Source organism: Adelges cooleyi, unplaced genomic scaffold (assembly GCF_023614345.1).
Source record: "Adelges cooleyi isolate 19-005CV unplaced genomic scaffold, UGA_ACOO_1.1 ACOO_flye_CR_arks_rails_tigmint_CR_PRNA_361, whole genome shotgun sequence".
Classification (NCBI taxonomy): domain Eukaryota; kingdom Metazoa; phylum Arthropoda; class Insecta; order Hemiptera; family Adelgidae; genus Adelges; species Adelges cooleyi.
In genome coordinates this window covers 1-13,224 of record NW_026096037.1, presented here as the reverse complement: position 1 = coordinate 13,224, position 13,224 = coordinate 1, and the positions used below count along the sequence as shown (strand labels likewise).

General features: G+C 29.3%; 1 protein-coding gene across 3 annotated transcripts; it reads right to left on the bottom strand.

Moving 5' to 3' along the window:
• Positions 1–194: 194 nt before the first annotated feature.
• LOC126840135 (uncharacterized) lies at positions 195–6,115 on the bottom strand. Of its 3 annotated transcripts, XM_050575642.1 has the most exons (10): positions 5,936–6,115; positions 5,822–5,851; positions 5,701–5,733; positions 4,428–4,481; positions 4,012–4,041; positions 3,894–3,926; positions 3,678–3,731; positions 3,317–3,370; positions 2,999–3,094; positions 195–950 (listed from the first exon to the last, which is right to left on the bottom strand). In XM_050575642.1, the coding sequence occupies exons 1-10, from the start codon at positions 5,994–5,996 to the stop codon at positions 709–711; spliced, it is 687 nt and encodes a 228-aa protein (XP_050431599.1). In that variant the 5' UTR covers positions 5,997–6,115; the 3' UTR covers positions 195–708. The 3 variants fall into 3 exon arrangements, with proteins under 3 accessions (XP_050431599.1, XP_050431600.1, XP_050431601.1); XM_050575643.1 differs by lacking the exon at positions 4,012–4,041; XM_050575644.1 differs by lacking the exons at positions 4,012–4,041; positions 4,428–4,481.
• Between the last annotated feature and the right edge of the window lie 7,109 nt (positions 6,116–13,224).

Genomic DNA, 13,224 nt, shown 5'->3' with positions numbered 1-13,224 from the left:
TAGTGTCAAACATAAGTGTTTTGGAAAACATAAAACCATTCCTAGTACACACATGCCATTTTTTTTGTACTAATTGTAGTTACGACCTTAAGGGCAAAGAGTACAAAATAATATAGTTTAAAATAGCATAACAAACAACAGAACTTTTACAAAACAAAGTATTAAATCATAATATTAACTTTATTGAACTTGCTTATTGAATGTACCGTACAGAAAATAAATATATTGTTATGGTTTCCATCGATAAAATCTTTTTAGACACCGTTTAGACCATAGTTATAAATAATTATGATATTTTTGTTTGTAAGCGTTGAGGAAAAGCACAAAAAAACAATGATTATTTAAATACTTTGAGTAAATAGCGATGGCGATGTTCAAACTAAAACAACTATTTAACATGTATAACTAAGTGAAGAAAAGGTATAAATAATATAAGTAACCAGAAAAGACCAAACCAAGAAAGTGATTTAGTTTTTTATAATATACAAAACAGTAAAAAAAGTAAAAACGTTGAAATTATTTACAAATGGTCAAAAAATTCATATAGCCAACAAATGTGTTTAAAGTATTGACCAAAACTGTTATATAACTATTTGTAATAGTGCGATATGGAAAAAATTATTGATACAGTATATAATAAAATAGAATTTTAAAATGTATCTAATAATTATTAATAATGAATTATGAGTGTATAGAAATTATTAGTACCTAATCTTGATTCAAAAGTACTTCCTCTTTTTGGATATCCGGCCGAAATTGAAATATATCAAACATATAGTGTTTGTAATAAGTAACATCGTCTTCTGAAGAAGTTAGGATGCAAGTGCCATCATCGTCAACCTTGGCAGTTTTTATAAATGGCAATGTTCCAAATCGTGGGATCGTTGAATTTTTATATAATCCAATTAAATAACAAACATGAACAGCAGTAAAACTTTCTTCCTTTCTTCCTTAAAAAATACAACATTAATTTTTTTTAACCTGATAAATGTAGCTTATTATTTAGGTACATGAATTATTATTTATAAAATTCGTGTAACATTCATTCAAAAAAGAAACATTAATAAGAAAATTGATTAAGAATAATATTATTAAGAATTTTTATTTTCTTCAATAAAACTTTGTAGTAGATTGCATGTCATAAATATATTAGTTGTGTTGACTAGTTATTGAATATAGTTTTAATATTTCTAGTCATAATTTATAGCTAGTCATAGTTATATTTTTGATATATTGTTGTAAATTATTACCTATTCATTAAAAGTGTTTAAAATAAATTGTCATCACATAAACGATGTACCAAACATGTTAATAGGTATTTTAAGAACAAGAACTGAATTGAAAAAACTGAATTCAAAAGTCTAATCAACATATAATCCTAAGTATTTAAATTTATGGACTCCTTTAAATGACATATATTTTATTGTTATTGCATTTTGTGAATAAAATCATACATTTGAATTTTTTTTCATTGACGACAAGACCAATCTTTTTCGCTGCATCCATCAAATTTTCGGTTGTACTTTTGAGACTATCCTCTGTTTCTGCTATCACTACCCTGCTTACGCGACCAATACTATCTATTATCTTTGTTTCATATTCAAATTTTAAACCCTGTGGCTCACTTTGCAGTTCTTCTTTAACGACCGATTCAACGCAGTGTTAAATAAAACCGGAGACCCTGTCATCACCTTGTCTTACCACTGTAACCTCCTCTGATACCACCAATTGAATTGAATTTTGCATCTTAATTTTGCATACATGCTTTCACCATCCTAACGAGCTTAGTAGGCATTTCTAGTTGGATCATCACGTTCCATAGTAATAACACTTCTTACAATTGACATAGGCTTATTTAAAGTCTACAATTAAGAAATACACATCTTTATCAAATTCATGACTCTTCTCCGTTTTTTATTTGTTAAGTGATATCGTGTATTTGGTCAGTTGTGGATTTTCACGCTGTTCAATCTGAACTCAACATATTTGTAATCAGAGTGCAACAAATCTTAGTCTAAATGTAGACAAAAGTGAAGTTACGTAATTTTTTAGACAACATTGTCCTATTTACGATTAATACTCTTTAATGGCATCATACTTGGCCGTGTTTAAAAGAACTCCAACATTAAACTTTAAGCAACATATAAATACTGCCATTGTTGAAGCCTTTTAAAAGTTTTTCAATGCGTATTATCGTACCAAACTATTTAACTCTGCTAATTAAATCCGAACACTGTATTTTGCATTAGTTCTGTCTTTATTAAAATATGGAGTAGTAGTAAAGGCATTTTTATGTTGGCCATGTTCTCCAGATTATCTATCCTTGGCATGATTACTCACTTCATATGAACTACGTAAGTATTTCTAAAGTTATAATCTCGTTGTCAATACACTGACTTAGACTTTATTATTTCTATCCTCGATAGAACTCTAGATGAACCTTATCTCCCTCCAACATTAAATTTCATGTACCATCATGTTCATGAATATCAAATATGTCTTATTGTACCTACATCTATACAGATAGAATTCTAATATAGCAGATATTCCGCACTTGAAATGTATATTCATGTTGATGTTTATAATCATGGTCATTATTTTCCCTTATCCTCTCTTCTTCTTCCATTTCTTTCCTCTCCTACTCTCTATTTATCTTCTCCATGCTTACCCAGTCTTCTTTTACATCCACTTTTTCTTCCCCTCCCTACTCTTATCCTTCCGTACCCATATTTTTTTCTCCTTCTCCTCCCGTCACTTTCTTTGTTTCCTCTCTTCGCTTTCCATTTACCTCCTCTCCATATTTTCTCTTCCCCTCCCCGATCTTCTCTTCTATTCTCTTCTAACCTGAACCTAACCTATTCTTAACTATCTAATCCAAATTTAACATAAAGCTTACAGAACCTTACCTAAGTGTGCAGCAAATTTTAACCCCCCCCCCCTAGACATGTTCAATGTTCATGTCAATGATGTTTAAGCATTTTTTTTTGAAAATATTTACTTTCGACACGGCTCAATAGATGTTTTAGATGAATTTTAGTCATTGATCTTCTACTATAACCAATATCTTTTAAACTAGCGTTCCTGATTAGAGGATCTGCAAAAAAAAAAAAACATCGTTTAGCTAACAAATAATTTAAGTACAAATCTGTTCGAAAATGTATTGTTTTTTCGACCGAATTATATTTTATTTGAGTAGTTTTTTAAGTCGAGAAGTAGTATCCAAAAAATTATCTAGTAACTTATACTAATTTTGATTAGTTATGATTAATAATATGTATAGATCATTTAAGACTATAAAAAAAGCGTGAAAACCTACCTGGGATCTTAGCAGCATCAATCTTAGGCACTTCCTTGTACTCATCATCGAGAGCTATAACAAAATTTCAAATAATCATACAATTCATAATAAATGAGCCAAATACAAAAAAAGCCAAATGCCTAATGACTTTAAACTCTATTTACTAATTACTATATAATTATATTTTTTGATAACTGTTCAAATCAAATTGTTTATTATGCTATCAACTATTATTTATAATCAATGTTCTAAACTATTTCTAGTAGCCCCGTTTGCGTTAATCTATGAGATATAAATTGTTTTGAAAATACATCAAAACTTTAATCTAAACATAATTATATAAAAATTGTCCATATAATAATATTAATATTATATTTACAATTAATGCCTTCGAATATTGCTTCTTGCACATCACGTTCGTATTTCATGCATTCTAAAGTTCAAACAAAATACATTTTAATGTACATATTTTTTTCGATAGTATTTAAATTATATTTGTATGTATATGTCCATGTATATATATTATTATTTTTAATATATATTATCAGTGTAAACTATAATACTTATTATGTATGAAATATATATAGGTTATTACGAAATATATTAAGGCCTTCAGTGTCTGCATAATCTAAAATTAAAAAGAAAACAATTATCACATAATGAGTATAAATTAACTTTGTGGAGATACTTCCATAAAGCGCAAAAATTATTACCCGGCACAGCAAACATAAAAGCCAATTCCTCTAAAATGTACAAAACATAGTACATCGTTTATTGATTAAACTGGATTAATTTTATTTTTTATGTATAAATTAGAATATTTCAGTCAAGAGAGAAATTAAGTGTGTATTATTAAATCGAAAAAAGCACCATAATAAAATAGATGAATTGAAGATCAGACTGAAGTAGCATAAAATATAATAATTAGCTGAGGGTTGAAAAGTTAGATAAAAGGTTGTTCATCAGAAATATTCCTTAAGTTTTTAGAAGTAAATTTAAGATTTATATCACTGATTATTTTGTATGGATTAATTTTTTGTTGTGATTATTTTACTATCACATTCGAACATTTTTTGCATATCACTTTTTGTCATTATAATTTTTTTTTCTGTTATATTATTAGGATTACCCATTGAATATTGATTTCCAAGTACAATTCTTTTTATTATAGTTGGAAATCCCGCTAGAAAAAATAAACAGATTTCAAATAAAATATTAATATTAAAGTAATAGTAGTAGTACTTATCTTGGACAATCATTGATAGATAACTGGGATCATTCGCACGAAATAAAATGTCGTATAGAGAAAGCAAGAGCGGCTTTTATGAAAATGAGGAATATATTCTGTAGCCATCAACTAAGCATGAATCTCCGAATAAGAATGATTCGTTGCTATGTATTTACTGTATTTTTTTATGGAGTAGAGACTTGGACTTTATCCAAAGTTCCGATCAACCGAATCCAAGCGTTCGAAATGTGGATATACCGAAGAATATTAAAAATTAGTTGGTGCGATCACATAACGCATGTCACAGTATTGGAACGAATGAACAAGAATCTGGAATTAGTGACAACAATAAAAAGGCGTAAACTTCAATACCTGGGACATTTTATGCGGCATCCAGAAAAGTATAGTTTACTACAACTAATACTACAAGGCAAAATAGTTGGAAGAAGGAGCCGTGGAAGACCTCAAATTTCTCGGATGGACAATCTCCGAGAGTGGTTCAATATATCTACGATCTCTCTATTCAGAACAGCCGTTAATAGAGACCAAATAGCTAACATGATTGCCAACGTTCGATAACGAATACGGCACTCAAAGAAGAAGAATAGTAGTAGTAATAGTAAAAGTAATAAATATAGTAATAGTAATAGTTATAGTAAAAGTAATAGTAATAGTAAAAGTTGAAGTAATAGTAAAAGTAAAAGTAATAGTAAAAGTAATAGTAATAGTTAAAGTATTAGTAGTAGTAATAGTATTAGTAGTACAAGTATAACTACTACTTTTACTATTACTATTACTACTACTTTTACTATTACTTTTACTACTACTATTACTATTACTTTTACTAAGAATAATAGTAATAGGAAAAGTAGTAGTTATACTTTTACTACTATTACTACTACTATTACTATTACTTTTACTATATTAATATTTAAATCAAGACATACATTTATTAGACAAAAAAAACATTAAAAATAAGAGTCCGTGAAGATAAAACATCATTAAAAGCGGTGCATAATTAACTGAACTTAGAGTAGAAAAGGTGTTTCAAATACTGGTACTACACTTGTTATGTACTCATGATGAACAGAAAATTAGAAATTTATAAATCATTTTTATTAATATACACTATACAAATTTTGGATCAGAATATTCTATTTTAAGTATACTATACCTGTTATATCACAAGCTTGCCTGAGTAGTTCGTCTGCAATATATTATTTAAAACTTATGCATAAAAACAAAATAAAAAACTTAAAGAAAGTTATTTTGGATGAAATAATTATATTACTGACTTGTAATGACAGCCTTCGTCTTATAATCCACTGTAATCAAAATATAAATATTGAAGTTTTTTCTTAAATTTTTAAGTAATTCTTTTTAGGTTTGTGTAAAAATTTAATTATTACCTATTTTTTCCGCCAAAACCTTCACAACGGCTAATGAAAACAAAACACAGCAAAGTTTCATTTTTAGCTGCAAACAATAATACCGTATTATTTGTAAGTATTTTGTGCAAGACACAAAAATTTTATAGCTACGATATAAAATGCTGTTGAAATTTTAAGGCAATGGCCTATTCGATCAGCTTGCTGTACTGTTAATAAATAATTTTTTTTGCGGCTTCTATTTATAACAGTAGTGTTAATATATTATGTGTCTGTGTCGTCTATGTAGATTTATTTACAGAGGTGTTTTTTAAAAATATAATTACATGTCTACATTACACCAAATCGAGTTTAAACAGCACATACTATTAGTTACTGGTATTCCAATCACTCTTAAGACTAATGTTTGCATTATCGAATTTTAACCATATATTCCGTTCTAAGCCCGTATGCACTATACAAATAGGTATTTAAAATAAAAGTCATCGCATAGACTTGTTTTAAAAACGTATTTTACTCTATAACAATAATTCATTCCTGAGGTTCTTTTTACAAATATAAACCAGTATAATCCGTTTTTTATTTTTAGAGCAATTGTACCACTCTGAGTTAATATTATATAAAAAATATTTAAGTATAAATCATTTGTAAACATTGTAACATGATTCATTTATTGTTTAGTAGCACTGTAATTTGTATTGAAATCTACAGTACATAATATTTTAGCTTCTCATAAATTTTGTTATACCTGGAATGAAACTATTGCCAACGTTATTACATCTTTTGTATTCTATTATTATCAAATTTACCGGAAAATATTTCACATGTCGCCATGTACAGTGAAGATATTGAGTTCAATTTCTGTCAGGAACTTAAATTGAAACAGATTAAAAATTAAAAAATAATGCATTTATAATGTGTATACAAATTTTCAAGCACCTATACTTAATGTAGTAGTTGTAATAGTTATAAAAATAGTATTAGTATTAGTTATAGTAAAAATAGTAGTAATAGTTATAGTAAAATTTGTAGTTATAGTAAAAGTAAAAGTAGTAGTAATAGTAAAAGTAAAAGTAGTAAGTAATAGTAATAGTTATAAAAATAGTAATAGTTTTAGTTATAGTAAAAATAGTAGTACAAGTAATAGTAAAAATTAGTAGTAATAGTAATAGTAAAAGTAATAGTAGTAGTAATAGTAAAAGTAATAGTAGTAGTAATAGTAAAAGTAATAGTAGTAGTAATAGTAAAAGTAATAGTAGTAGTAATAGTTATAAAAATAGTAATAGTTATAGTAAAAGTAATAGTAGTAGTAATAGTTATAAAAATAGTAATAGTTTTAGTTATAGTAAAAATAGTAGTACAAGAAATAGTAAAAGTACTAGTCGAATTATACTATTATAGTATAATTAGACTAAGTCGAATGGCTTCAGTCGTTTGAGTAGTCTGATGTCTTGCAACTTGTCGAGGAGTTGTATGGCAGCTGTATTTGAGTAAAGTTCTAGTCTTTTTGCGTGTTTGCGGGCAAACCGGGTAATTTCATCCTGCACGGATGTTTTTTTTTAAATCGCGCAGTATGATGTCGTTCTTATCATACCGATATGCTGCAACAATAGTACGATGAGCGATGTTCTGTCAACGTTAGATGAGTTCGATATTAGACCTACTGGCGCAACCCCACAGTTGAATACCATAGATCCAAATCGGTTTAACGATCGATACATACAAGGAGACGTTTGCTGGTTAGGTCTAGCACGGAGTGTCGCCCAACTAGCCAATACAGTTTGCGTATTTTTTCTTTGATTTGTAACTTTTTCTGGCGTACATGATGTTTCCAGTTAAGTCGCGAGTCAAGGTGCATTACCAGATATTTTGCTGAATTATTTTGTGGGATTATCTGTTGATTAAGCGTGACTGAGATATATGCGGTTTTACGTAGCGTGTAGTTGACGTGCACCGACTTGTCACTATTGATTTTTATTTTCCAACGCTTTGTCCAGTCGTAAACGTTGTTGATTGTTATTTGTAGGATCTCAGTCGCAGCTTGTTGGTCCTTATTGGTTGACAGTATTGCCGTGTCATCGGCAAACATAGCTATCGTCATTAGTTGGATTATCAGCTGTATAGAGTAGGTACAAAATAGGTCCGAGAACACTACCTTGAGGTACTTCAGCTGATATACTCTTCCAGTTAGTGGTCGCTTCTTCGTATTTAACACGAAACTGTCTTTCAGTCAGATATGATTTGAGAAGTGCACACCATGTATGTGGGAGCTGCTCTTGCAGTTTTATTAATAAACCTTTGTGTCAAACTTTATCAAAAGCTTGGGCCACATCAAGGAATACACCACAGCAGTAATTTTTCTCTTCCAACGCCTTACTGATCACGTTTGTTACGCGATGAACTTGGTCGACGGTCGAGTGTTTATGACGGAATCCAAACTGGTGATCTGGTATGAGTTGTTTTGCTTCAATAAGTGGGCTAAGACGCTTAAGAAGAAGTTTTTCGAATAGTTCTCTGATTTCTTTCGGGTAGTTGAACTCGCGGTCGTTGCCTTTTTGAGCTTCAGGTGTTGCCGTTTTTGCCGCTCAACAATGTCATTAGTCAGTTTATGTACTGCCATTTCAATGTCTGTTGACGATTTTAACCGCACAGAAAGAGTGAAAGCTTCTTCCAGAGTATTTGTAAACAGGTCTCAGTCTGTGTATTTGTTTGTTAGAAAATGTTTTCGTTTATTCATAATGACATTTGAGCTTAACGATAATAACACAGGGATGTGGTCGGCGGTTAGCTCTATTGATCCTTCAGCTTCAACATAATTAGAGGAGATGCCTTTAATTACGAAGAAGTCAAGCAGGTCGGGGATTTTCTTAGAATCGGCTGGCCAGTAGGTTGGCTCTCTAGTAGAAATTATTTCAGCGTTTATAGTGTTAGCTACTTTTAGTAGATCACGCCCTTTCGGAGTGATCAGTCTTGATCCCCAGTGAGAGTGCTTGGCATTGTAGCCACCACCAGCAATGAATCGGTCTCCTAGCGTTTGGAAAAATGCAGAAAATTAAATTTCATCTGCACCTCCTTGCGGTGGGCAATAAATAGCCGTAATCGTGAGGTTATTATTCCCATCTTTAACACGAACACTTGTAGCTTGTATGTACAGTTCTGAGTATTTTTCAAGCTCGAAATGCTTTATGGTATCTCTTATGATTACAGCTGTACCTCTACGTGCTCTACCACTCAGGTGTAAAGTTGTATAGATTTTATAGTTTTTTTACTATTACTATTACTATTACTTTTACTTTTTGTTTTACTATTACTACTACTTTTACTATTACTATTACTTTTACTATTACTACTCGTTTTCGATTTTCCTACTCTCAATATTTTTTCATCCTATCCCCGATCTTCTCTTCTAACCTGAACCTAACCTAGTCTTAACTATCGAATCCAAATTTCACATAAAGCTTACAGAACTTTACTTAAGTGTGCAGAAAATTTCACCCCCCTCCCCCTTCTCCCCCTAGACATGTTCAATGTTCATGTCAATGATGTTTAAGCATTCTTTTTAAAAGTATTTACTTTCGACACGGCTCAATAGATGTTTTAGTTGAATTTCAGTCATTGATCTTCTACTATAATTAATATCCTTTAAACTAGCGTTCCCGATTAGAGGATCTGCAAAAAAAATCATTGTTTTGCTAACAAATAATTTAATTACAAATCTGTTCGAAAATGTATTGTTTTTTAAAAATAATGTAATGTATTTTTATAAATTATATTTGGCCAATTTTAATTATACAATTATAATAATGAAACATTATAAAATAAGTGATTATATATATGACTTATGACCAATACTTGAACAAGATATTAGTATTAAAACTATTCAGTATTTGTTTTAAATACTTTTCTTTTATTTAATTAAAACATAAAGTGAGCTACTTTATATTTTAATTAAATAAAAGTTGTTTCTCTCTCTCTATTACATTTACTATTACTATTGATACTACTTTTACATTCTTGTTTTACTATTACCACTACTATTACATTTACTATTACTAGTAATAGTAAAAGTAGTACTAATAGTTATAGTAAAACAAAAAGTAATAGTATTAGTAATAGTTAAGTTATAGTAAAAATAGTAGTAATCGTATAAGTTATATTTATAGTAAAAATAGAAGTAATCGTATAAGTTATATTTATAGTAAAAATAGTAGTAATCGTATAAGTTATATTTATAGTAAAAATAGTAGTAATAGTAATAGTAAAAGTAGCAGTACTATAAAATATAGAAAAATACCTTTTTTATTTATTAATCATTTGATTAACAGACAATATAATAATAATATAATATCACATCACAATTATATATCAGAATAATTTTTTAAAATATACTTTACTTCCTCTTTGGGTACCTTGCCTGATTATTGTGTCTGTAATATATTTTTTAAAACATATTATGTATAAAAACAAATTTTATTAGTCCAAAAAATTAAGTTGGTAATTGAAGTTTTTTTGTATTAAATGGGCGATACTGACTTGTAATGACAACCTCCTTCTTATAGTCCTCTGTAAATATAAGATGAATATAAAATGTTATTTTTTGTTTTTAACTAACCTGGTAAGGCACATGTAAAAATTATATAATTACCTATAGTTTTTGCCAAAACACTCAGTAAAGCTTCATTTTTAGCTGCAGATAATTATAATGTAATAATCTTAAATGGTATCGAAAGTACTTTATAAGACCAAATTTAAAACAAATGAGTTCCTTCCTGTTTAAACATAAAGGAACTCACCATAAATTTCTTCAGACTTTATATAATTTAATATTTTTTGCAATCATTTCGATAGTTGTACTATATTTACATTGCAACAGACATTGTAATATAGTCTGTATTTAACTTTGAGAAAAAGTTACAGTTCAAAAAAATTATTTTCAAAATTTTCGATTAAGTTTAAAAATCCAATTTGTTTGATCGTTTTAGACTTTGAAACGGCAATTACACCGATTTGTCTTTTTAACAATTTATAGTCCAAGGATCGTTTTGCATAGCTTTTTTTAAAAAAGCAGTTGTATAACATTTAGCTTTCATAACAATACATTTCCATAGCTTTTCTTTAATATAACTGTACATTTTTATTACTCCTGTAAGGAGTTATTTCTAGTAAATAATGAGTACACTTACCTTACTGGCAATGGCCAATATGAATATAACGGTCGTCGACCTTATAGACGAGCCTCTCAGCGGAGCCTATAAGGATTTTTTTTCACGTTGCCTTAAATTAGGGGACATGTTATGAGGTCAAAATAGGTCAGCTTAGGTCCATTTTAAATCCATTATTAGAATACTTAAAAATACATATTGCTATTATTTTAATAGGTACACAAGATATTGTCGAAATTCAATCGAGTTTGATTTGGTTATATCCCATTGCTGTACAATTTAGAAGTTTTTTTTCTCGTGTCAGGCATCTTACTGGTTCATAGTATGAGCATGAGCCTAGATGTGGAAGAATTAGCCAGTGGACTGTTAGATCCACAGTTGCCTTGGGTACACCGCCCAGAGGTTTCTTCCTCGTCCCCGAAATTAGGTTAGATAGGAAAAATTGAAAAAATGCCCGGAAAAATGGAAAATTTAAGATTTTAGTGAAAGTTTATTCCAATAGATGGCACTACGTGTACAAATATCACGGTTGACAGTTGATCATATTTATTCATAGTTTCTGGCCAAAAATACATGGTTTCACATTTCACATTTTATAGTTGCCCATTTTAGTCTTCGAAAGATTACCACCCTGATTTAATTACCCGATCGAAATCGAGTACACGGGCAGCTAGTATATATGTATATATAGAAGTAGAAATAACACGGAGAGCACACTCATAGTTACAGAGTATAGTTTTTAATGGAATTGCGATACTTTGTGTAGTTACAAAAGCAACTATAGTGAAGGCTACACTTAATTGTTTTACTTATCTATCCGCACTACTACTGTGTCACCGGATTATTTGTCTATACCTAATATATTTTTATACAAATGTTTCAGTTATGTCCTGAATAATAAATAGTAACTAATAAGCTAAAAGGCGGATTTTTTGTTTAAGTTCTTATTTGTTTTTTAAGTTGGTGGAAATAATGGTGAAGGAGATTTCAGTCCTGTAAAAATTTGCTATATAATTGGATCGTTCAAAAAATAAAATGTCTAAAGAAAGGAGATGGAGTTAGAGCTGGAAATGGTGATGGAGTTGGAGATGAAGATGGACTTGAGGTTGACAGCTTGCATACGATTTAACATTTAACCGCAGCTGTTGACAAATTAAAATTTCAGATTATTATCATTGTATAACTTAAAAACATTGTATGAGGTTTTCATGCTTTTCGTAGATGTGTTTTACGAATAGAATAAATAGTTTAACAATTAAGGTAAAATTATAAACATTTTTAATTTTGAAACAAAATATTTGTAGAACTTTTTTTCTTTTTCATTTGATATTACCAACTTAATATATACAAAACAGACACCAAATTATTGTCTTTAAACACATTTATTGTAATAATTTAAAATTGTATTTGTATTTTAGAAACTATTAAGAGCATCTGACTACTTTCAATTTAACTATGCTAAGAATATGGGTTACGATTATGTTTAAAAAAACGTAAATGTCACTAATTGTCTTAATTTTATGAGATTTGCTGAACCTACATCACTAAAAGGGCTTTACAATTATTGTTTCTTGTTTTGTTTAAACCTTTGAAGTAAGTGTTTGGTGATGATCAAATGTTTTAAAAATCTTTTGCTTTTATGGTTATAAACCATTAACTGAGCCCCTACAACTTTTTTTACAGCTTTGTTTGACAAAAAGTTGAAAATATTTAAATTTATATTCTCATCCACGAATTTAAGGACGTCTGAATATCAAATTGAAATTATTTATAACAAAAAGTCAAACGGAGTCAAACCGCGAGAAAGTGGAAGATATAATCAGGACTTTGAAAAATAACAAAGCTTAATATACCAACTAGCTAGAAGTTTATATAAAACAGCGTAGGACTGCTGCAGTCCAATTGTCCGGTGAATAAATAATAATAGACTGTATTCCTCGAAATCCGTCAAGCTTCGGTATGGTGAAAATGTTCGTTGAAGCCAAACATTAAAACAATGTGCATTTCTATAACTTAAAATTGTTTTATATGAAACATGAGCAGTAGAAAAGAATAAATGGAGAAGAGTTCATTTAACTATGCTGTCTTAATGGGTCTAAACAGGGAAAAAATCAATCTGTTTCTAAGAAAACTCTGATTGAAATTTTG

Excerpts from the sequence above, each read along its gene's own strand:
- LOC126840135 (XM_050575642.1), bottom strand. The coding sequence starts at position 5,996 with ATGAAACTTTGCTGTGTTTTGTTTTCATTAGCCGTTGTGAAGGTTTTG. Across the intron at positions 3,927-4,011 it reads TTTTATGTTTGCTGTGCCGG|ATTATGCAGACACTGAAGGC; the intron begins GTAATAATTTTT and ends TTTTAATTTTAG. Across the intron at positions 951-2,998 it reads TCTATTGAGCCGTGTCGAAA|GAAGAAAGGAAGAAAGTTTT; the intron begins GTAAATATTTTC and ends GTATTTTTTAAG.